The sequence below is a fragment of the Rhinolophus ferrumequinum genome, chromosome 26 (assembly GCF_004115265.2).
Source record: "Rhinolophus ferrumequinum isolate MPI-CBG mRhiFer1 chromosome 26, mRhiFer1_v1.p, whole genome shotgun sequence".
Taxonomy (NCBI): domain Eukaryota; kingdom Metazoa; phylum Chordata; class Mammalia; order Chiroptera; family Rhinolophidae; genus Rhinolophus; species Rhinolophus ferrumequinum.
This window is the reverse complement of record NC_046309.1, coordinates 9,744,634-9,769,892: the sequence shown is the minus strand read 5'-3', so window position 1 is coordinate 9,769,892 and position 25,259 is coordinate 9,744,634. Positions and strand designations below refer to the sequence as shown.

At 45.3% G+C, this 25,259-nt stretch overlaps 1 protein-coding gene across 8 annotated transcripts in view; it reads right to left on the bottom strand.

Moving 5' to 3' along the window:
• The window catches only part of HIPK2 (homeodomain interacting protein kinase 2), a 172,065-nt gene that overhangs the window by 116,110 nt on the left and 30,696 nt on the right, over positions 1 to 25,259 (bottom strand). For 7 of the 8 annotated variants that reach the window (XM_033098886.1, XM_033098889.1, XM_033098887.1 and 4 more), the window contains exon 2: positions 1,593 to 2,676. In XM_033098886.1, coding sequence (XP_032954777.1) covers positions 1,593 to 2,676 — 1,084 coding nt within the window. Of the gene's footprint in view, positions 1 to 1,592; positions 2,677 to 4,225; positions 4,274 to 25,259 lie in introns of those variants that run through there. The other variant, XM_033098891.1, reaches the window with a different exon arrangement.

Sequence of the window (25,259 nt, the reverse complement as noted above, 5' to 3'; positions counted from 1 at the left end):
AGGGTGAGGTGTCAGTAAACAAGGGGAGCTGGTTGTAGAGGTCCAGGGGTCGGGCCAGCTCTGCCCACCCAGCTCTAGCACATTTCCCAGCCTTTCCTCCGGGGCCTGGAAGGAGGTATGGAGAAAGCACAGCCACGATCGGCGTGTCAGGCATACATGAGTCCTGCAGTTCTGGTTTTACTGCCTACATGTCAGCCTCTTACATGTGTCGTCAGGCCCATCTTCTCATGAGAGTTTGGTTTCATTTCTTGCCAACTTCCATTTTCACTGGACTGTTCAACATCACCTCAAACACAGCCCATCACTGTCTCTGCAGAACGGACTGTCTTGCTTCCCATTCTATCCACTCCCTCAGTGCGCCCGCCCTGTGCAGGGCATGGAGCAAAGCCCTTAAGCTGTGTCACAGCATGCCAGCATCCCAACAACCCCACAGGCTGCCAGTGACCGGGCTTTCCAAGTTTACGGGTGAGGAAATGGAGGTGCAGAGAAATCAGGCAACAAGCCCAAGCTGCACAGCTTAAGCGAGTACGGGGAGCAGGGTGAAACCCAGGTTTTCCTGGCTCCAAAGCCAGTGCTCTCAGCTGGGCCCCACTGGAGCACTTGTTCTCAGAAAAGCTGTTAAAAACACCTACGCAACCTCTCCCCTCCTCCCCTTGAGATGGTGATTTAGTTTGTGGGGACTGAGAGCCAAGGGAGGTGATTTTTCAAAGCCCCCAGGTGATTTCCACGTGTAGCCAGGGTGGGAAGCAGCATGCTAGAGGCTCCCGGATGGCGAGGGCCTTCCGTCTGCTGTCGGGGCTATATTCTGGTAGCAGCACTGGGCCTGGCTCACGTTGGAAGTGAAATACATCCTGCTGAACGAGTGAAGGAAGGACAGCTTTGAACTTCCCGACGCCCATCACCTGCCCAGCACCCAGCCCCCAGGCCTGGCACTCTCTCAGCACAGAGCACGCCGACCGGCCCTAGGCTAGACTCTGCTCTCTGATCCCTCCGCCACAGGCGGTAAATGCCATCTTCTCAGAGCATCTCTTTCATCCTGGCACTTCGTGTTCAAGTGCCTCAGTGCTTGCTCCATATTTAAGGATACAGTTGCAACCCCTTCATCTGGTATTGAAGACCCCAACCACCTGGTCCCAACCTATCCTTGCCATCACAGCTCGCACCACCCACAGATTCTCTGTTCTGGCCAGGTGGGTGCCCTCGTCTTCTATGCGAGGCTGGCATTTCTGCTGGAGCAACGTCAATACTGCACGCTGCCCCCTCTCTTCCACCCATGTCTGGATCCTACCATCCAGGAGGACCAAACTCCTGCTTTGCCTGTTCTTTGCTTCACCCCAGTCCCCACGAGGCCCTTGCAACTCTGAAATCTACGCCAAGAATCTTACTTGGCTCCATTCTGACATGGCTTCTAATCATCATTGCCACGTGCACATGTCCTAACTTCCCGACTAGATTAGGATCACTCAAGGGCAGCAACTGCCGGCACAGAATTTTAGCAGCGTCAACAGGGACGAACACTGCACATTTGCTGTGAATATGAATACCACTGGACACTCAGCGTCTCCTGTCTTGGTGCAATCGGTCGGTCTTACCTGTAGTATCTGGACTGCAAGTAGGTGGAACACACAGCCTTGGACACGTGACTGGCTGAACCGAAATCGATGACCTTTACTCTGTACGGTTGTCTAGATGGATCCACCAGCATGATGTTTTCCGGTTTGAGGTCAGCATGGATCAGACCCAGGCTCTTGAGTTTCATCAGGGCTGTGGCTACCTGCTGCAGGACTGGGCGAATGTACTTGAGGGGCAAGGGGCTGAACTTGTTCTGCTTCAGGAAGTCATAGAGGTTCTGCTCCAGCATCTCAAAGACCAAGCACGTGTGATTCTTGTGCTGGAAGCACTCGTAGGCCCGGACAAAGTTGTAGTCGTCGGCACTCTCGGTGCTCAGGCGGGCCAGAATGCTCACTTCAATCTGACCTTGCCGGGCATAGGACGGGTGGTTCTTCAGGATCTTGATAGCCACGATCTCATTGGTGCCCCGTTTCCAGCACTTGACCACTTGTCCAAATGTCCCTCGGCCCAAGAACTCTAACACTTCATACGTGTTGGTCATGGAGCACAGCACCTCATGCTGGACTAGCTGGTAATCACCCTCACTGTTGGAGCCACTGTTTTTGGAGGTGGCAGTTGATGTGGTGGCAGTGGCTACAGTGGCCCCACTGGCATTGTTCTGAATCATGGGTGGATGCTCTTCGATGATCTGCACGCTGCTTGTGTTCTCAATCTCCTCACTCTTCCGCTTGAGTCCACATTTTTGGTAGGTATCAAGAAGGCTCACAGTGCTTCGACGCATTAGGTTATGGGGTCCACCGAGGACCTGCCCAGTGGCAGAAGTGCTGCTTGCTGATGTTACGACTATGTGCCCGGTGCTTCCTGGGAAGATGATGGTCTGCTCGTAAGGTAGGCTTGGGTTCGGGATGGGCAAGGAGGTGCTAACGGTTGTGGTGGCTGGCTGACAAGGTGGTACGTTCTTGCTCTGGCTATACACTTTGCTGTGGGAGCCGTACCCAGTCATGTCCCAGTTGGAACTCGGCTCTACTTTCAGTTTCTTCACACTACAGAAGGCACTTGATTGAAGGGTGTGAGGGGAGAAAACTTGCACATGTGAGGCCATACCTACAAGACAAAGAAAGGGAAAAATAAATCCTGTGGTCACCATGGCATGAATAAACTCAACAGATGCATTTCCGTTCTGACTGGTGCCTGGGATCCTACAGAGAATTTTCCTTCCACTTTGAAGCAAGGTTGGAAAAGTGGATCTATTCCACCCAGAAGCACATTCCGGTCTCTCAGTTTGTGAGGCCACGTAGTTCCTGTGTCCTACCTGCCACTGTTAAGAGGGCGAGAGACTTGTAGAGCAGAGCCAGGAATACATCAGGACTGAGATACAGAATTTGAAAGTCAGGACTTTGTTCGTTACTTGTTTTTTTGTACATATTGTTGGTGATAGAAACGAATTCTTCCTCAGTTCTCATTGGGTTGCAATCCTACTAAAACTGAAGACTGTATCAGGTGGCCCAGTTAACTGCTATGTGACTGTTATGTATGTTGTCCTACATGGTCAGCTACTCCTTGTCACACACCCTCACTGTCTAGTTCACTGTTTGAAGAAACATCTTCCCACATAGGTCCAACCACGGAGCCACTCACGATCTGATAGCTTCTGGATGAACTATAATTACTTCTGGATCTTAGTCATCTTAAATGAATTCTGTGGGGCTGAGAAGATCAGCAGTTGGTCGGATGTTTTCATTTACATGGTCTAAAACATTCTGTCAGCTTTTTGGGGGGTGGGGGAGTGGGTAGCACAATTCACGGGCTCTATTCACTAATTTTTTCCTCTAAGTTCATATATCAATAAATTTGTCTAGAAAGTACTATGATTTCATACATTTCACCCACCATTTAGATAATCTCAGAAATCTATGAGAGCATAACTCTGGAATAGTTGTCCAGTTTATAATTATGGTGATCCAAAAAACTAACAAAAATTCATAGAAAATGTATGAAGGAAAAATAGTAAGACAATGGGGAAGCATAAGTTCTTAAAGGGGAAAGTAGAAACCAACACCGTCCATCTTCTAAGCCGCAACAGATAAACATTTCTTAGAGGCACGAGGAAAGTGGGGTTTCCATCAAGCACTGTTGGCGTTTAGCCACCCTCCCGAGTGTTTGTACCTCTCTGACCCCCTAGCATGGTCTACTGTGGTTACTGGACATTTTCCTGGTGACGCTAGTCCATCCTCTCTCAGCAGGCCACCCACCTTCCACTTTGTCCAGAAGTCTGAGGTCAGCAGCCTCACCTTCCATCTTTCTTCTCTTTATTTCAAAACATTCCTGAATCTACATCTATCCTCCATCCTTTCTTCCTTCTCTCCGGTCACAGAGGAAGAGGTGTCTCTTTTCCAATACTGAAAGTTCCCCGTTCTCATGATTCATCCTCTCCATTTTCTCTTGAACCCCGTTCCCTCCACTCTCCTCTCTTTCTCTTACAGCTTTTCAATTTCTCCCTGTTAATTAGACCTAACTCCTTAGTTTTGCCAAACAAATCAATGACTTAATCTTTGTCTTCTGATTCACGCGTGTGTACACACACACGCCCAACTTGGAAGGCAAGAGGAGTAACAACCATATTCAACCCTGTTAACTCTTTCCTTCTCCTCACCTGTAATCCATGGTTTACGCTCCCTTTTCTGCAAGGCGCACTCCTGAATCCATCGCCCTTCACATGTACACACACACTAGAAGACTGTTCTTAAAGGTAAATGACTTCCTAATTGCCTAATCCAATAGCCTTTTTTCAGGCCCTGTTCTCCTTGACTTCTCTGCAGCATCTGATACTGCTGACCACAACTTCCGTCTTGATGTTCTTATCTGTGCTTCTGTGAATCTGTAACCTTCTCCTCCAGGGTCTGACTGCACACTTTGTGCCCTGGTGGTTACTTTTCCTCTTCCTCCTTTTAAATGTTGGCATTTCCAACGTTTGACTCTGTTCTCTCTCGAAGATATCATCCATTCCAACAGTTGAAGCTGTCATCTCTATGCAGGCGACTCCCACAGGTTTATCACAGGCCAGGCTCTCCCTTGTACCTTCCTGTAATATATTTCTGCCTCCAGCTACATCAAAGACTATCTCCAAAGCTAAACTCCGTATCTTTTCCTAAAAATGTAGCCATCTGAAGCGTCCATCCTAACGTTCGCATTTCTGTTCATGAACTATTCTTCTAGTCACTTGGTTCCAAAACTCTGGATTTACCTTTGATGATTCCTCTTTGCCTCCATGGACAAGAAGGTGCTAAATCTTATTAATCTCTCTTTCCTTCAAAATATCTTATATTCATCTCTTTATTTCTGTTCTTGCTGCCATTTCTATAGTTAAATTACTTATCACTTTCTAGCGGGACTAAAGCAAACGCAACCATCTGGTCTACCTGAGCACCCTTTCTTCCTCTCATTTGCCCATATTCAGCCACCCGATTAATCTTCCTAGAATATTTCTAAGCATGTCACTCCTCTGTCCCAAAGCTGTCAATGACTTCTTAGCGTCCAGAAGATAAAGTTGAGGGCTCTAACTTAACACCATCACGTTTTATTTCAACTACCTTGTTGGCTTCATCTGCAACTATTATCCTTCCTTCACCCTCCACTCTGATTACACTGTTCTACTCACTGTTTTTAGACCATCTCTTATACTTGCTACCTCCACATTCTTACACCAGTCCTCCATCTGCCATGCCTTCACCATTTCTCTCAACGTATCCAAAGATAAGACAATCCGGATCCTTCTCCTTCCCAGACCTCCAACCCACAGTGGCTGCTTCCAACCCTCTGTTCCTATGGCGCTTCCATGTATACTATCCATTTGGCCAGAAATTGCATTTCTGCCTTGCAAAATCTCTTATCTTGTTGAATTGAATCATTTATCTTTTGCGCTATTTAACTTTTTACACATTTAGGTCATGTTTCCATAACTAGGCTATATTCTTGGGGCAAGAACTATAGTTTATACCTTATACTTCTTATTATACTTTATAATAAACCAAGTTTACTATACATGGTAGGCACTCAGTTGATGGAATAAAGCACTCTAAGTGGCCAGGCCTCCAGGATGGCTTAGTTCTCTGGCTTTAGAGCAACTACTAGTCACAGGACACTTACGGAACCCGGCTTCACTCTGGAAAGTAAAGAACCACCTGCCAATACTTTTCTATCCAAACCAAGACTTAAAAAAAAAACACAAACCAAGGTACACGCTTGGCAGCTCCTGTCCTGGGGTCAGCATGCACGCTCTGTCTGTACTTCAGCCTGGTCATGCTAACTTCCCAATACCTGTTGTGAATCCTATCTCGAGCCTGATCCCACAGAGCCGACAGAGGTTTCCTTCCTTGTTTGAATTCTAACCTCCAACATCCACCTGTGTAATATAACTATGCTTCTATATACATCCTTCTGCCTGGCAAGACTATTTTGGCTTGCTTATTCAGAATCTGTACTTTCCCTGTTTCTTCCTACTGCTCTTTTTGTTCAAGCCAACCTCCTGCTAATTCTATAATAACACAGAAAATGGGTTTTCTATATTTATCAGTATTGAATATCCTTATTGTTCTAGATGTTGTATACAATCCCTCTAATTTGCCCAGATTCAGCCACCGGATTATCTTCAGTAACTTATCCACTGAAGAGGCAAAGTGACTAAGCATTTCCATCATCCTTTGGTATCTAGCTTGCCCCTTACTCCTCAATCCTCAAGTACTTGGGGTGGGGGAGGCATCAGTCAGGGCTGGCAGTGGAAGAAATATGCTGATGTTACATAAAAGAGATGTGGCTCTGTTTTCACTGTTTCAAAAAAATTTTGGTGGAAAGGCCAGGGTTGCAGAAGTGGAATTTTACAGAGGGGAAGAGGGTGGCTTATGACTTATTGGGAAGACAGCCAAGAGTCATCAAATTGTGGAAATCATCGTTGGCTACCTCTGGTGACAGAAGCCCAGGATCAGAGGGGACCTGTAGGACTAGAAATGCCCTTCACCATGCCAGTTGCCTCAGACTCTGGTCTGGTGCGGTGTGGGCACTGCTGCTCTTGTATAAGGTTACCAGCTACCATTCTAAGAACTAGACACAATTTCCAATACAGCCTTATTTTTGCCTCAGCTTTACTGAGAGATAATTGACACGTAACATTGTGTAAGTTGAAGGTGTACAATGCGATGATTTGATACACGTAGATATTATGAAATGATTACTGCAATAAGGTTAGTCAACACGTCCATCACATCTCATAGTTACCTTTTGTGTGTGTGTGGTAAGAATACTTAAGATCTACTCTTTTAGCAACTTTTAAGTATACCGTCCAGTATTGGTAACTATAGTCGCCATGCTGCATATTAAATCTCAGAACTTACTTATCTTACAACTGGAAGTTTGCAAATACAGCCTTATTACCTTTATTCTGTAGCAGAGGCCATTTTGCTCTGGGAAGCAAAATGCTCAAAGAAAATATAGCTAAAAAAAGTCTTTAATGTTACTAATCATAAATTAATACTGTTACCATTTTAAAATCTCTAAAATATCTTATAAGCAGTTAACACTGCTGGTGGTTGTGCAATTTAATCTTAAAATAATCTTACGGCAACATCTCAACTTATTTCCAAATATTCCTCCTTGAGAGTATTTTTCTGGAACAAATCCTCTGATCAGTTTAGCTCCACGCCTTTTACATCCTATTTATTCAGATCCCTAAGGCTGGGGACGAGGAAGGGGAGAACCTTTATGTTTTCCACTCTCATCTCTTTTTGTATTGACCTCTGTTCTCTTCAAGGACTACATCCCTCTTTCTTTGTCCATTTTCTTTTCAGAAAAGATAGGGGCTAAATGGACATTTCCAGTTTGATCCTGTGGCAAAATCTCAACTGTTTTGTAAGTCTTCTCTGCCCTTCCAATTTGGCTCTTGAAAGACAAAGTGGGTTTTGCTCTCCTTCTGTTGGGAGACGGGGAAGCTCTACAACCCGACTGTGAGGGTGGGTTTTGAGCCCATGGGGAGCGAGTGGTGTGAGGGACCCGGGAAATCACTGAGCAGAATAAACCTGCCATAATCACACCTGCTTCCTAGAGCGGTCATTCGACCTAGACCATTCCACAAAAGCTTAAGCAGCCTGCCAAGGTTAACACCTGACAAGATGTCCACATTTTCACTCATGACAGCATAGCAAGTCACCAAGATCTAGAGCTAAAGCTTCTAAAAGGCAGTAAGTATCCTTATTACCATGCAGCTCTGGCTCAGAAGCAGGTCAAAGTCATAAACTCTGGATATGAGATACACAGTGGGGCCTTATGTGCTTTTTAACGATACCAATACAAGTTGTTATAAAAATGATCAGTAAAAAGCATTTAAAAACAAATTTCTTAAAATTTAAAACAACTTATACAACTGTATGTAATATATTCCTCCTAGCATATGGCAAATGAAAAATAGCTCTTCTAAAATTGACACTAAAATATATCCTTTAGTTAGTAGAATTAAAGTCCGTTATTTGTAAGAAGTCATTTCTTACTACCACAAAGAGAAAAGACTGCCTTTTTCATGCCCCAAACAAATCCAGGCTCCCCAGTTACTTTAGGGTGCATTTTGATAGCATATATACTAAAGGTAATGAAGGCATTCGGGCCTCTTTTGGCTACTTTATTCCAATCCGTATTTTGCATTTTAAAAAAAATGTGCAAGTAAGTCTGCATTTCAAAATACTATTTTAAAAACATTTGTCTCCTAGCCTTTATCATGGATGCCATTTATGTCCGTATGATGCTGTCACACTTGATTTCAAACCCAATTCCTCAGGAGTCTCATGATTCTCCAGATTTTAAAATCTGGAGCTTCTGGTACACCCCAGGCTCTTGGCCGGATGTTTTATGAACGGAGTAAGCATACATCTGACTTTGGGACACTCCAGAATTACCCTGGGTAAGCCAATTCAATTAGTAAGAGTACCCTCTCCACTTTCATTCTCACAAGGGTCCTAGTTTGAAGGCTAGAAAGTCAAATGATGGGTTTGACAAATGATGGGTTTTGACTATGATATGTGGGAAAAAACCAGATTCTCACCTAGAAATTCAATCCTGAGTAATTCTATGTGCCTCTTTGTCTTAATGGTTTAGTGAGAAATTTATTCCTTTGGGTTGAGGATAATTTTTTCCATGAAGAAGAAGAAGAGGGAGAAGAAGGAAAAGGAAGAGCAGGAGAAAGAGGCGGAGGAGGAGGAGAAGGAGGAGAAGGAAAAAGAGAAGAAGAGCTAAAAATCTTCATGATTTTCCTGAGGTCTTACAAGATTTTTTAAAATGTCATTTGTTAAAGGATTGGCTCATTTAGCTCTTTTATTCCCCCACTTAGTTACTTAGTTTCTTCATAATTTTGTATTTCACAATTAGATGAACTGAAAAGTTGCTTCATATCTGAGTACATTTCCTTTCTATTTCACCACCCCAAAATTATCTACTGGAAGATCAGATTCTGGTGAAACCACAGGGATGAGTGAGGGTTCAACTATGGTTTAAGAAAAAAACACACAAAAAACCCTGAAATTCGATTTCATTGAATTCTACCAAAGCTTGAGAGAAGGAATTATAAATAAAATAGTGGCACCATTTTTATCAGTGTATAACGTTTAACTTTGGTTTGGCAGACATGAAACAAATTACCAGTCAGAATCCATCATTAAAAGGAACACAATCAACACTTTAAGCTTACCTGAAAGAGGTACCTACTTTCCCACTTCCTGAACTCCTGTGGACACACACTTCTGCTGAATAATCAGTATTTGATAAATACTACAGATCTTTTTCTTTATAATCAGAAACTCAAAGGAGGAATTAACTCCCAAAGCTAACAGAATGCCTCCTCTGTCTTATATGTAATGTTATACACATAAAATACAATAAAATTATAGAGTATGTCCAAAGAAATGTCAAAAACTATGATTGTCAGAAATATGCATCTGAATGGACATTTTAAAACATCTAGAAAAGGGTTAATCTGTATAACCCTTGATTATCCTATCTGACATGATAAATTTGATGCCCCTGGGGATTGAGAGGTACTAGAAAAAATCTTCTTCATTGACATACAAAACAATATTCATAAAATTTGAATGATACTCATCTTGCATGTCAAGTTTATATTTCACAAGAAGTGCAAGGATAAGTTCAGATTCACCCCATTTCTAAACGATGCACTTCCAAAATAGTGTACACTAAATGTCTATGGGTCTCTTATATCATTTGCAGTCCAAGTCTGTTAATCCACTAGTTGCATAGTGTTAAACATATAGCATATCCCACCAGGGCACAGTTTAGGATCAACCACAAGCTTTGCAGAATTCATTTGTCAATAACTATGGTAACAATACTGCTGATTGCCTCAAGGGTCCTCGATATAAAAGACTGGGGTTGGGCCCCAAAGGAAATGGAAAGACATCTAAGACATCGCACTGCCCGGAAAGAGCTTAAAATCTCATGGGGTTGCCAAGTTCATGGCAAATGAAGAGATTTGCCATGCAATTCTAGGCAACAGAAGCAAGTTGCCAAAGTCAACTGGAGAGGAGTTGGGAGGCAGGAATCACTATGGCTGTGGTTAGGCAAGGGTTCACAGAGGAGCGAAGACTTGAGCTGCGATTAGAAAGATGGGGTATCACTGGAAAGGCAGGAGGACAATGTTCCCGACCCTGCTAACCGCGTGTAAGCAAGTGGAGGGCGAACAGCCACCACGATGGCCTCTGCCCTCAGGAACCTGAGCCTTTGCTTGGGGACAAATTAGGAGCATTTATGTAGTAGTAATGCAACCACAAATGCTAGAGCAGTAATGAACCACTGCTCTACACTGGGCACCAACAGCCTACTTATCCAGAACTGTCATCTTCTGGTAACTTCAATTTTCTAGCAGTATTATTAAATTACTCATAAAAGCTGGTGTGAAGCTCTGCCACCAAAGCCACTCGCTTTACTCTTTTAGCTTCACTCGATCTTACCGACTGCCATCTAACACGCAATGAACAAGTTGTAGAGGGACTGTCATCACTGAGTTTGCTCTCTGTGTAAGACTCCAGGTGCTAACAACCCACAACTGCAGGGAGAGGTGCACGTTCCCTGTTTTACAGATGAACAAATGCAGTTTTGGGAGATGACATAGTTTGTCCAAGGTCACTTTGTTACTACTAGCAGGGCTGGGATTTGAACTAAGGTCTGCCTGACTCCCAAATCCATGCTGTTAACCATTCTTCTTCTTCACTCTTTAGGTTCTTAGACTAGAAGCACCACACAGGGAGATGGGAACAATAACAGCCAAGGGAAAATGAAAGCTGATATGTAAGAAGAAGCAGATCTAAAGTGTGGGGCACCACCGACTGTACACTACTTAGTAAAATAATGGACACCTACCAACAATGATCCTGTCAGCTATCATATCTGTATCCTCTGGTTATGATGACATTTGAGACATATGACCACTCAAAATTGTTCAAATAAAATAAATGTACCCCCTTAAAGAGGTAAACTTCACTTATCTGAGGCATAGGGGCACAGTGGACAGAGACTGGTCTTGAGTAAGATGACCGGGGCTGCCACAGCAGTGCAGGGGTGAGGTAAGGAGGGTCTGGACTAAGGAGCTGCCTGAGGACATAGAAAGGAAGTAGCAGAAACATAAGACTTTGCAGAGAAGAAAAGGCAAGACACGCTGACAGATGGGATGCAAGGGCGAAGGCGAGAGAGGAATCAACTACGTCTGGGGGACTAACAGGGGTGGGCTTCCAAGGATGGTGACAGGGATGACGGGAAGTGGTACTGAAGTGCTGCTCATCTCAGGCGGCACGTGATAACAGAGCAGGCTTTTAGTAAGTTGAATTATAAGCACTGGCAAGATATCCAAGTTGAAATATTCAGTGTTCAACTATTCATAGTAAAACTGATGCAAGGAATTGCTTGATTTATCACAGTTAAAGTGTCAGGAGCCGCTGGTCATTGACAATCAGCATCTAGTTCCCACTTGCTAAGTTGAATCTTGAATGAAGACAAACCGTGTTGAAAAGAGAATGAAAATCAATAGGATGGGCTAAGCTTGCACAGGATTAATCAGTGGGGGAAGAGGGCAAGGTGACCCTGCACCAGTTCGTGCATAAGGCCAAAGACAAAGGATGGAGCCAAAAATACTGCTAAACAAAGATGAGCAGGACAGATGGACCCCCCAAAAAAAGGTGGGGTGGGGGTGAGACAGAAATCAAAGGTTCACATCCCAGAAACAATGAGGAATGGAGTGGCCGATTGTGAGAGCAGAGTCCAGCTGTCCAGCTGGAAGAGCTCTATTTTGGATAGATTTCATTTTAGGCATTACTAACAATGTAGAGGAAATGTTCTATATGTACCAAAACGGAAGAAAACCAGGACAGGAGAATGGGCAAGAGGTCGTGGCTGCAGATGTCGACCTAAGGGCTGTCACCAACACCTAGATGAAAGTGGAATCCATATGGCTTATCTGTTTCCCAGGAGAAACGGTGTAGAAAGTAGAGCAGATGGCAAATAAAGTAATCCTTGGAGACATAGACATTGTCAAATAGTATCAGAAGGACAGTATGAGTCACAGGGAAAGGTCAAGGATAAAATGATAATAAACGCAATTAAGGGATTGACCCAGGAGAATGTCAACAGAGAAAGAGCTATCGGGCCTGGCTGGGAATAAGCCACGAGCCCCGCTTTCCCACAGGATCAGGATCAGAGAAAGGAGGGGTGCTCTGGGGAAGAGAAACAAATGTAGCACGTTATGCCCCCTGCTTTTCCAACAAATGGGATTCTCTTAGGACTTTCAAAATCTTTTATGTCTTCTTCCTTGAATCGGCAAATGCCACCATAAGCTATATTTCTTCAGTTGAGAAAACATCCTTTTCCTACCATTTGCAAATTCTCCACATCGTCTCTACCGACTGGCTCGTTATTTGTCGAAATCAGCCCTTCTCCATGTTCAGATTTACTTCTCCTTCTGAAAGTTGCTAACCTCACCCATAAAGCTTCAAGCCTCTCTTTAATTCACCTTTCTGTGACTCTGCCATGCTGTCTTGGACTAAGCCGTAAATCTCTAGGGATGAGCCAGCCTTTCATCGCAGTGGGTAAGGACACATAGTCCATAAACTGATTATCTAGAGGCCATGTTACCAAGTGTTCACACGCATTCTGAGAATTACCACCCCCATATAATTCTGGTGAATTACAGAATGGTGCTGATACCACACACACGCTTGTTGATTTCTTTTCTGCAGGAAATTGGTGGAACCAATGAAAACAAAACGACTCAAAGACTCCTTTTTAAAACAACAGTTGCATTAATTATCTTAATTACTAAAAAAAACCACTTTCTAAACATAAGTGTATTAGTTTGCAAAGGTGGCACAAAACTACAGATTGGGCAGCTTAAACAACAGAAATGTGTTGTCTTGCAGTTCTGGAGGCTGGAAGTCCAAAATCCAGGTGCCAGCAGGATTGGTTCCTTCTGAGGACTATGAAAAAAGGTCCATTCCAGGCTTCTCTGTGGTTTGTAGGCGACCATCTGCTCCCTGCGTCTCTTCACATCGTCTTCCCTCTATGTGTATCTGTGTCTAAATTTCCCCTTTTTATTAAGGACACCAATCATATTGAATTAGGACCCACCCCTAACCACCTCGCTAGAACTTGACTGCCTCTGTAAAGACCCTACCTCCAAATAAAGTTATGTTCTGGGGCTTAGGAATTTTACATATAAGTTTTTGGAGGACACAGTTCAACTCACAAAAACAGGTTTCAGGAAACCAAAAGCATTTACTAAAGTATAATTTTCTCAGAATAGATAGTCATGATATTCCAAAGAATTCTGTTTTTCCCTCCTTGGAGATAAGACATTTCATTTTGTGATTTCCCTATATCTTACCTTATGGGACCTATGGGAGCATTTCAATGAGTCAAAGATGGAAACAAGCAAAAGCAAAATGATTATTTTAAATTGAATTCTGCATAAGTTTATGTTACAGTGCTTCTGGAAAGGCCATGCAAGAATGTATCTAATATATATCAAGGAGTAATTGTAGTCACTTTGGTATAAAAGAGAATTGGCAGTGGCATATTATTATGCTTTCCCAAATGGGAGAGCATAAACTATGTTTCCGATTCTGAGTGTGTCAAACATTTCTCAAGTAGAACATGAGGAAGCTCAAAAGACAGGTGAGCTGTGGGCTGGCACAGGGTGGGTAAGGGTTAGGAGGTTTTGTCCCTCAGGTCCCCGTTGGGGTTAATAAACAGGCTCAGGTCCCTCTTCTCATTCCAATTCTCTTCTGTTACTCACATTGTCCTTTTAGTCCAACGTCTGTAGAGACTGTTACATTTTTCAACTTGGCATTTTCCTGCTTCTTGAGGATCTCAAGAAGATAACCTTTCAAACAAACTTAGTAGATGTTAAGGCAAACACCCCAAAACTGTCAAAGTAGCTACACTTCTCATCTCAAGCCAGAGGAACTCCATTTAAAATACACAGTTTTCAAAGATCTAGAAAGCCATTTACTTTGGCCCGCAAATGTTCTAAAGAAGGTGGTTAAAGTTTCAACAGTATTAATTTTCAGGTGTTTGAGTCACAAATTTTTATACAAGCATTGTCCCCTGAATCTTTCCACCACCCCCTTTTATTGGCATACCAATTCCCCTCTGCTCAGTATTGTTTCAAAATCATTACTGAGCACCCCAAGAAAGTAGTAAGGTGGAGCTGGGCAGTACTCGGGAGGTAGGTGTGTGTCGGCCAATGTTCAGATTGAATGCTCCAAGCCTCTGAGTGATTTTTTTCCATCCTTTGGAAATGATTTGTAAAGTCTAAATCATGACAAAAAATCTGGTAGGCCTTTTTTCTCTTTTCTGCAGAAAAGAATTAGCTATTCGTAAATGCCTGGAACTATATTGCTAAAGTGAAAATACGTGTTTTACTTAACCCTTCCCCGCCCACTGATTTATCTTGTTGAGCTTACTCAAGTTTCTCCTTCAGAAATGTCTTGCACGCTCAGAAACATACTATACTCTTTCCCTTTTTGGTGTTCTTATTACTGCGCCATTGCCAACTCTCATTTATACCAAAACAATGTAAATTCTACTACTTTATGATATTCTATTACTCTGTGTAAATTCTATTACGATGTGTCCCTTCAAGATACTCACACGTTGGAGTCCTGACCCCCAGTACCTGCCAGTACCTGTGAATGTGGCTTTATCCGAAAATAAGGTCTTTGCAGATGTTACCAAGATAAGATGAGGCAGTTCAGGTGAGTCTTAGTCTAAGATGACCAGTGTCCTTATAAGGGGAGAAAAGACACAGACACACACAGAGAACGCCGCGTAACAACAGAGGCCGAGATCGAAGTCATGCAGCTGGAAGCGAAGGGACACCCACAAGTGCCCGGAGCCCCCAGAAGCTAAGAAGAGGCAGGAAGGATTCTACTGAAGTGTCAGTGGGCGCATGGCCAATTTGATTTCGGACTTCCGGCCTCCAGAACTACGAGAGAATACATTTCTGCGGTTCTAAGCCACCCAGTTTGTGGTACACTGTTACAGTAGCCCTGGGAAACTAGTACGCTCTGTAATATAATTCAGGATGTATTTCATTGAAAAAACACGTTTGTGCGCAGGCGGTGCTGCAGTATTTCTAACAACTGTGGAGCCATGCTGGCTGACGGCCCCTACGGCCTCGCCTGCCTTGCATCCTCTTGGTTGAAAAGCTGTAGCCGCATCCTCAGCCTTACTCCCATGGCTCAGCTCCACTTCCTGCCAGGGTGCCAACACCGCCTTTCTTTATGCAAATATATTAGTTCATCATGACCGACGTATGACCGCAAAACAATAAAGTTTCTAAGGCAGGCATCTGAAAGTTGAGTCTATGCTCAGTAGCTGCACCATCGGTTATGGTTAAGGAGTCCCGGGATGGCATTTCCTCAGACCTGCCCTTTCTATAAGGAAACTTTTTGCTGTGAGATACAAAGAAAGCAGGACAAAGGACCCCGGCCTGCCAGCTGCTGTCAGTGCAACACCTGTTCACTGCCTCCTGTACTCATGTTTATGTGGTTCTTCAACATTTGTCCCCTAGGCTGTTTCCTGCCTGCAAAGAAAACTTTGAGAAATGTCACGCAGGCCCAGCAATGCCTGGGACATCAAGTGCACAGAACCCTGTCCCCTGGGTTCTCTTCAAACGCAGGACTCATTCCATCCTTCTCTGAAAGCACAGTCATATATCCTTTCTTGATTTAAATGGCAACTGCTGTTTACGACAGTAACTCTACATTACAGCTCCTTTGGTCCCCAGAGAATTTTTTCATTACTCTCACTTGGCTTTAACTGACATCTGACGAAACTTAATTAGAGGTCACCTTGGGAAAGGCACAGGAAGCGCCACCCCCACAGGGCGAAGGGAAGAAGGAAAGGTGGGAAGACACAAAGGAAGAAAAGCTGGAGGAACTGGGGGAAAGGCAGTCAGGAAAGCTGGGAGGGAGTAAGGGAGAGGAAGAAGAAAAGGAAAAAGAAATAAAAGTGAGAAAACAGACTCAAGTGGAATTGTATCGGGAGCACACTCAGGATAATAAAGCACCACTGTGAGCGCTTTGTAAACTATAAAGCACAACACAAATGCAACACAGTCTTATGTACGGTATTTCAGTAGGTATTTGTGTGTGGGCGTGAGAATCAGGTGGCAGCAGGATCCCGTGGCAGTGCAACCCGCAGCCTCTTCTAAGCGGTGTATATTAAAGGGGGTTCTCTGGTCTGTTGTAAGGACATTTTTATGCTGTGAGTCTGTCATCAAACCAGTTCTGGTGTGATTATTACCCAACGACTCCTCAGTGCCAGGCCCCTCGCACTCGGCGGAGGGGAAGTGCCCACTCGGGGGCACCGCTAAAACATCAGATGCCTCTCATGTGTCCCGCTTTCTAACACATAGAAGGCATCCGGTGACACGGACGGTCTGAGTTCCAAGGGTCCATTTCAGATTGAATTCATAGTTTCTGAGTTCCCAGCAACTATGTTACGGATGCGGGCACCGTCCCTGGCTGGTTGCATGGTCTCAGCAAGTTACACGGCCTCTCTGTGCCTCAGTTTCCTCATCTATAAAATGGAGACAGTAACAGTATCTCATAGGGTCACGGTGAGGATGAAATGAGTAAGTATTTACAAAGCACTTGAAACGGTGCCTGGCACGGAGTAAGTCCTAAATAAACGTTCAGTGAATGATGAGGAGACCAGGCCAGCTAGCTCAGCGAGGCCTACCTAACATGTAATGTGGCCGACACACCGGCCGTCTGAGATGGAAGCTCGTGCTCATGGCACATAGCAGGATGCTAAGTCGGCCTGGCACATACATGGGATTCAGCGCGCCATTTCTGAACGACTGGACAAAGGAGACAGGAAAACAATGAAACGGGACAAATGCTTGTTTGTTACTTATCTCAACGCTATTCCTTCAAGGAAAGGCAGGTTTGGTCGGGAAGAAAGCCCCTTCCAACGATTCTGAAGAGGCTGCCTGGGAAACTCTAAGGGCTGCAGAAGACTCAGATACAGACTCTATATTTTACCTAGTTAAGCATAAAAAACATTTCTTTTGCCATGTGCCATTTTAACTATAAGGACTACCCTTGGTCATAAATTGGGACCCAGTTTCTATGTACAACATGCCCACAGCAGATTTGTGTCTATGATCTATGATCTACACTTTTTGGACTGAATTCTTCATCAGAAAAAAAGCACGAAAACAAACTGAACCCTCCTAATACATGCTATGTTTATTTTTAATAAATTATGTATGTTTTACTTTACTACTATGTTTGCTAAAAACACAAAAATAGAAATTTTTAAAGCACAAGATAAAATATACATATTCTAATATTCTCTTCTGTATCCCAATAAATTGTCCTGAGCCCTTCACTTTGAAAACCCCTGCTGTGACTTAGGTAACCCAAGCCAAGTAACTTAAGGGCTAGTCTTGGCCCTGTGAAAAACTCGGCCAATAAAAAGTGAGTGGGAAGTGTCATTTCTGGGCAGAAGCTTTTCAGAGCCAGTGTGCAATTTGCGTACTGTGTTTCCCTGAAAATAAGACCTAGCCGGACAATCAGCTGTAATACGTCTTTTGGATCAAAAATTAATAAAAGACCCGGTCATATAAGACCGGGTATAATATAATATAATATAATATAATATAATATAATATAATATAATGTAATATAATAAATACCGGGTGTAATGTAATATAATATAATGTAATATATTGTAATACAATATAATACCGGGTCTTATATTAATTTTTGCTCCAAAAGACGCATTAGAGCTGATGTTCCGGCTAGGTCTTATTTTCGGGGAAACACGGTATTTGGTCCTCCCTCTTCCCGTTGCTGTGGGAAACAGCGATGATGGAGGTGGAGGGAGGCAGAGGCTCCTTAGCCTGGGACTAAATGAGCATAACAAGGAGCAGAGCCCCCAGCTGCCCCATGGCGGACAGGTAGCGTGGATGTGAAACCCGCCTTGGTTGCCGTGAGTCCCCGAGGTACAGGGGCTGTTTGTTGCTGCAGTGTAACCTAGCCCACGCTAACGCGCGCTGTCACGTCCCTTAGTACTGAGATCCCGAATGAGTCTGAATGAGTGAGGCCGAGTGTAATCTCACCTATCAAAACCAGAGCACACAGTTTTCGAGATGCCTTTAAAAATTCTAAGCAGTTCAATCCCTGTGTTCCACAGTCAGGCATCCCTTCTGGGCCCTGTGAAAATGCTTCATCATATCAATGTGACAAGTGATGGAATAGCTCTGATCCTCACAGCTATTGGTGATTTCAAGTGTGCCCACACTAATCGCCGCCAATAACTTCCCTTAACAAGTGGAAGGTATGGGATCATCCGTCACAAATGCCACCCGTTTGGTTTGGAAACATGGAGACAAATGACTTTCTGGTGACTTTAAAATGGGAAGCTGCTCTTCAAACTGACCAGAGGGGTTTGGCACTGCTGAATTCAGGCGTGAGGACCCTAATGGGAGAATCAGCTTATGCCCTGTGACACTGTTTTCTCTGGGAAAATGGGTGTTTCACACCCTGCCCCCCAGTTGCATGATGTAATGGCTGTGTTCTAGGTAAAGAATATTCAAGTTCTGACATCATAATAACCATGGGTATTACTCATGGTAAGCTTATAAGCCTGGCAAGGCACATTCTGTACCCTTTATCACTGAAGTCAGCAATGGGTTTAAAAATAGCATGGCTCACACACCCAGGGTACCACTAATATTAATGACCGAACAAACACTATTCTGGGCGCCTTGCTCATATGGGGTTTTAGACTGAGACTCCTAGAATCGAGGCACAGCACTGGTCATTCCCCTAGTAGGGGTGTTATGTTGTACGAATTTATAAATAGAGATCTGCAGATCCTAAAAGAAGGAATGCTCAAAATGACAAAACCAGGTTTTAAGATGCCCTCTTATGTGTGACTAAAAAATGGTCCATCTAAAATGTGATTAATAAGAACTACCAACTTGGGCACTATAGAATGCCAAACATACCAAAATAAAGAGGGATGAGGTTACAGTCGTCTTAGTGAAATCTACAAAGCAGAGTGTGAGATTTTTCGTCGTTAAGAGGTAGTTCACTCTAGATGCCTGCTTCAGGTTCTTTAGAAGGAACAACCCCTAGAGCAGAAAATGTTGGCATAATTGACAGGTAGCCTGAAAAGCACGTGATGCCTTTTGCTCAAATTCTGTGCTCAATAAGCAATCTGTGATCTCTTACTGGGATTCCAGAGAGGGCCCTCTGACTAAGGAGAGATGCCCTTGTATATGCCGGCCCAGCCTCCCTGGAACGCTAGGATGGTCTCTCCTTAAACGATTCGGATTGGTCAATCCGTCGGTTTCTGTAAGGTTAGTTATACCTTATGAATCAATCAGTCCTTCTGAACCTAACGATTCCTGATGAATTTATGAAGTCAAATGTCCAGATCTGCCAGGTCCTGGGGAGCACCCAGGATATCTGCTGAGCGCCTACTGTGTTCACATGCCACCGGACCGTCGTGGGACGGCTATGGGCACCGTGAAAAACAGCACTGTTTGCTTTTCAAGAGACCAACACGACGAGGTGGGTGATAGGAGAAAAGATTACAGAGCACATAAGGTAAGTAATCTTCACTGACTGTATGCTGCAGGGTTCAGAGGGAGCAGGGAGCACAGAGAGAGCACCCCAAGAGGAAGGAGGGGATAAACTGAGGCACAGGGGCCAAGGGACACACGTCAGGCTTAGGGAACAACACTGGACCCATTTTACATAAGGTTTATATGACATCTGCTTTCCACAGGACCTGGAGTAGTTTGCAGATACAATATAAAACTAAAACAATTTAAGATAAAATGGGACCAAACCCACTAAAAGGGAAGCAAGGAAAAATAAAGGCACTTGACTGAGGCTGAGGGAGGGCTGCTGAGGGAGTGGCAAAGGAACTTGGATAAACCACCTGGAGTCTGAAGTAAAGGGCCTTTAGCGCCTGGTCCTTTTCAGTGGCCTCACTGACTTGGAGCGACAGAGGGAGGCATGCCTGGTGTTCATGGCCAGACCCAGTTGGCACTGGGCCCTCTGAACAAGGGTGATCACAGGGGTGTCGAACTGCTGCTGAAAAGAGCTCGGACACGCCAGGGACCAGGAGGCCACAGACCTTCCCCGAGGGAACTGCGGTGGCGTCACGCAGAGGGCACACGCGGCAAAGCCCCTCCAGCCTGCCTGAGTCTCAGCAAGTGTATCTCCACGGCCAGAGTTGATCTGAAACTCAATCAGCCCTCAGGCTGGTTCTGAGTTTGCTGATTTGTGACAAGCAGAAGCTGGGACATAAAACCTTAATCCTTGGGGGGCAGTCCGGGACAGACAGAGACCTACAACCTGTTAAAACACGTGACAACCCCTACAGAAGCACAGCGTCAATCAAAGCAACTTAGCCAATGAGGGTACCTCTTGTTACACGTGAGATATTCACAGAGAACATCCCCATTGATGCTGTCCTGATGGCTGGATGGATACAGTGAACGCACTCGGGTTCTGTCACCGGCATCAAATACCTCCATTTACTCCTCCAAATGAGCTGAGCGGACCCAGCACTGAAAGTCATCTCTACAGCAGTTCTCGAGGGGTGGTGAAGGGCGAAACCTCACTGCCCGTCCTGTACACACAGCTCTCCGCGGGTCTCCTAGTGGCCTTGACCCTGCCAGCCAAGCCCTTTTCATTCTTTTTTAGTTAAGCAGAAAATGAAGCTATCAGCTCCATTTCCACTCTCTCTGCATGAATCCATTTCCCCTTTCTTTCTTGGCGCAAACTCTGTGGCTCATATAGGATTCCCACCGAGGCTGTCAGTGGCTCACCTTGCTAAATATTTTTCTATTCCGAGAAATGCCAAGTCAAAACAAAAGGTGGGAGAAAGTGTGAGAATACATTCTAAGGGGCAAATGGAAATATAAAGAAGGTAAAAGAATACGCCTGTTGATTTCCTGTTTCCCAGTTTTTACTCCCATAAAATGCTATGAATTATTGGGAGGGGGCGGGCGGCGCTCCATGGAAGTGAGGTCAGGAATCTGTTTTCCGTACTTACCCATGCCCTAAAATCCCATTAGTCCCCCAGGAACCCGTGGAGGATAAGCTCTAACAGCAGTTGTTTCCTCACCCACCACCACCCCCCTCTTCATTCAAAGCGTGGTTGAAAATTGCCAGGAGTCTGCGTTTGCCCTGGACTAGAAGAACGTGAGCGGAGCATGGCCAAGGTCAGTAGCACCTGGAATGCAGGACGGGCAGCTCAGGGCCAGGCAGATCTGGCCCCCACGACACAACCAGGGCCGGAAGCTCCTCTGTGCCCTTGTCCCGGGCCACGGGAGGTGATTCAGAGCCCCGGGACCACAACGCAGCCATAAAACAGAAACCAATGAGGAACAAGATAAGCCTTGTTTCAGCTGAGGCTAAAATCTGGGAGAAGTTATCACAACAAAGAAAAACAGTGTGGTTGCTGGGGAGGCGGTTTCTTTTTCTCCCAGGAAATCTTCTCTGCTGATTTAAGAGCACAGCCACACTTGCTCAGAGACCACATGTCAGCGCAGGAGGGGGCGCCGCACCTTGAGCTATTCGACCAGCGACACTCCTGAGCAGCGAGCTGCAAGCACACGAGTCAGAGAAAGGAGCTGGATCTGTGCAAAGAACAGCCGTCCTATAGGAACACCCGCAAAGCTTAGCAGTGTGGAGTCCAGACGCTTCCCTGGGCACAAGCCAGGCTGACTGGGGCCACAAACAAGATTCAGTTCCAGAAGCACTGAGAACATTACTGGGTCGACTGACAAAACTGGCGTGTGAACTGTGGGTTAGATAAAAAGGACTGTTTCACTGTGAGATTCTCTAACGTGAGTAACTGTACTGTGGGGTGGAGCAGAGGACCCCATTCTCAAGAAACACAGTGAAGTATTCAGAGGTCCAGCGGGCTGTCCCGAGAACTCCGTGCACACTGGAAAGAAAGGCGCTGTAACCTCTTCTGTCCAGCGCAGCAGCCACTAGGCACAGGTGGCTACGGAGCGCTTGAAAATGGGGTTGGTGTGACTGAGGCACTGACATTTACATTTTAGGGAATTTTAATGTAAATGGCCACATGTGGCTACTGGCTGCTGTATTGGATGGTGCAGAAGTCAAAGGCCATGGCGTTTATAGCTGACCCGCAGGCCACCCAGAAAAAGCAGCACTTATATATACACACACGTATAAGTGTATACACGTGTGACGGCAAAGAGTCAAACAGAGCGTTGTGCTAGTGCATGCAAATGAGAAAGCAAATAGAGTCAAATGCTAATCCATGAATCTGGGTAAAAGGTCTGGAGCTACGCTTTTGTTTTGTTTGCTTGTTTTTTTGTTTCTTTCTTTTTTAGCTTCAGGTGTACAAAACAATCTAATAGACATTTACACCCCTCACGCAGTGATAACTCACCTCCCCAACCTACTACCCCTCTGACATTGCAGGTAGCTGGTACCTGGAGCTATTCTTTCTATTATTTTCATTTCTGCAAACTTTCAGTAAGTTTAAAATTATTTGTAAATAAAATGTTTTCTAAATGTATGTGGATGAATATTTGCTAGTCAATGAAATCTAACAGGGTCCTCCTGAACGTATACGCAGGTAGGGGGTTGGAACTAGGAAGTTCAAGGCATTCCAAAAATTTGAACAAACACCCTGGATTTCACAGAACATGCCATGTGTCCCCAAAGCGTTGCTTGTCCAACCCCACCCCCCCCGCCCCACTTGGTGCTTCTCTCCAGTGGCAGTATCACAGCTTCTCTCTCACAAGGGGCCTCCCACCTCTTTTCACTGACCCCCTAGAGCCTGTACAGGTCCACAAAGGACATGACTGCAACGGCGACCTCAGGGCAGCTTTTTAGATCACAGCTTTATTGACAGATACTGTTTCCCCGAAAGTAAGACCAGCCGGACAATCAGCTCTAATGCGTCTTTTGAAGCAAAAATTAATATAACACCCGGTCTTATTTTACTATAAGACCCGGTCTTATATATTAATTTTTGCTCCAAAGGATGCATTAGAGCTGATTGTCCGGCTAGGTCTTACTTTCGGGCAAACATGGTATATTCAGAGTTGTGTGATCATCATCACAAAACGCATTCATCAGGGGCCGGCCGGTGGCTTAGGTGGTTGGAGCTCCATGCTCCGAACTCCAAAGGCTGCCGGTTCGATTCCCACATGGGCCAGTGGGCTCTCAACCACAAGGTTGCCGGTTCAACTCCTCGAGTCCCGCAAGGGATGGTGGGCTCTGTCCCCTGCAACTAAGACTGAACACCGCACCTTGAGCTGAGCTGCCTCCCGGATGGCTCAGTTGGTTGGAGCGCAGACCTCAAACACAAGGTTGCCGGTTCGACTCCCGCAAGGGATGGTGGGCTGTGCCCCCTGCAACTAGCAACGGCCACTGGACCTGGAGCTGAGCTGCGCCCTCCACAACTAAGACTGAAAGGACAACTTGACTTGGAAAAAAGTCCTGGAAGTACAGACTGTTCCTCAATAAAGTCCTGTTCCCCTTTCCCAATAAAATCTTAAAAAAAAACACAAAAAAACAAAAAAGCAAACGCATTCATCACTCTGAACAGAAATCCCACACCCCTTAGCAGTCATTCCCCATTCATCAATAATCTACTTTCTGTTTCCATCGATTGGCCTATTCTGGACATTTCATATAGATGGTGGCATACAATATGTGGCCCTTTGTGTCTGGTTTCTTTCCCTTAACATAATTTTTTCAAGGTTTATCCATGTTGGAGCATGTGTCAGCATTTCATTCCTTTTTATGGCTGAATAATATTCCACGGAACATACAGAGCACATAAGTTTATCAGCTGATGGGCATTAGCGTAGCTTCTACTTTTTGGCTGTCGTGAACAATGCTGCCATGAACTTGTGCACAAATGTTTGCATTTCTGTTGGGTGCAGACCTAGGATTGGAACTGCTGGGTCTGTGTGGTAACTCCAGGTTTAGCCCTTTGAGGAACTGTCGCACTGTTTTCTAAAGTGGCCTCCTGAAGTCCCCAAGAGTCATGCCATTATGGGGTCCCAGTTACAGCCCACAGAAGGCAATTCTGGAGAAACGACTGCCGTTCTGTCATTCTGTGAAACACCACAGCCTACATTCAAAGCAGAAGTCAGGGTTTGTTTGAGACGAGGTAAATAAATTAGAGAAGCTGTGACTCCCTCGGTGCCAGCAGCGTGCTTAGCCTTGTCCCTGCCTGGAGAATGAGCCAGCACCTGGCCTGGCAGACAAGGTCTGGCACAGCGCACACTGGGGCCAGATGAAGAGGCCCTCTGTGTGCAGTGCAGCTGGACAGGGTACAGGCTGGCACTCTCTCCAACTGTCCCCTCACCACGGCAAAGCTCCTTGCGCTCCTGGTCAAAGCGCCATGGACAGTCTTTTACTGCTGCCCACAGATTGGGCTCCTCAGCATGCCTGCTGAGAAACCGGCAGAGGGTGAGGGCCAGGAGAAACCCAGAGAGCAATCAGACGGGAAGGTGTCAGAGTGACTGGTCCTGGGGGGCCTGTCACCTGTGAGTCCTGACATCTTCCAGAGCGAGGGCTGAGACGGGAACACACATGGACGGAAGCCTAGGAAAACAGCCAGGCCACCGCCGACGCAACTGGTGATTCAGGATCAGGCAGGTGGCCCTTCCAAGCTGGCCCTGAACAAATGTCTGAGCTTCGTGTTTGGGCACCAGACTAATCTCCCAGGCAGAGGTACCAATCCCAGAGCCACACAAGCACGTTTTGAAGATGGGGCGATGGGTGTCGGAGGTGAGGACGATCTCTGCGGAGGAGAGAGAAGGCCGCCAATGGCTGGCGCTGCATTCAGCACCTTCAAAGCTGGGACACCTCTGCTCCCTCACAGCCCAAGGGAACCCATTGCTCATCTATGAAATCAAGAAGATGGCAGCCAGAAGAGGCAGGTCCGAATGTTCGAAGCAGAAGGCGTCAGAGAGCTCCACTCCGGACGGCCACTCCTATAGGATTTGAACACTGAGAGGTGCCTGCTGCCCTTTTAGAACAAGTAAGCATCATGCAGAGGTAACTGGACAGGCTTTGTCCTCCAAAGCAGACTTCCCTGGGCATTAAAGAGATTCTAAA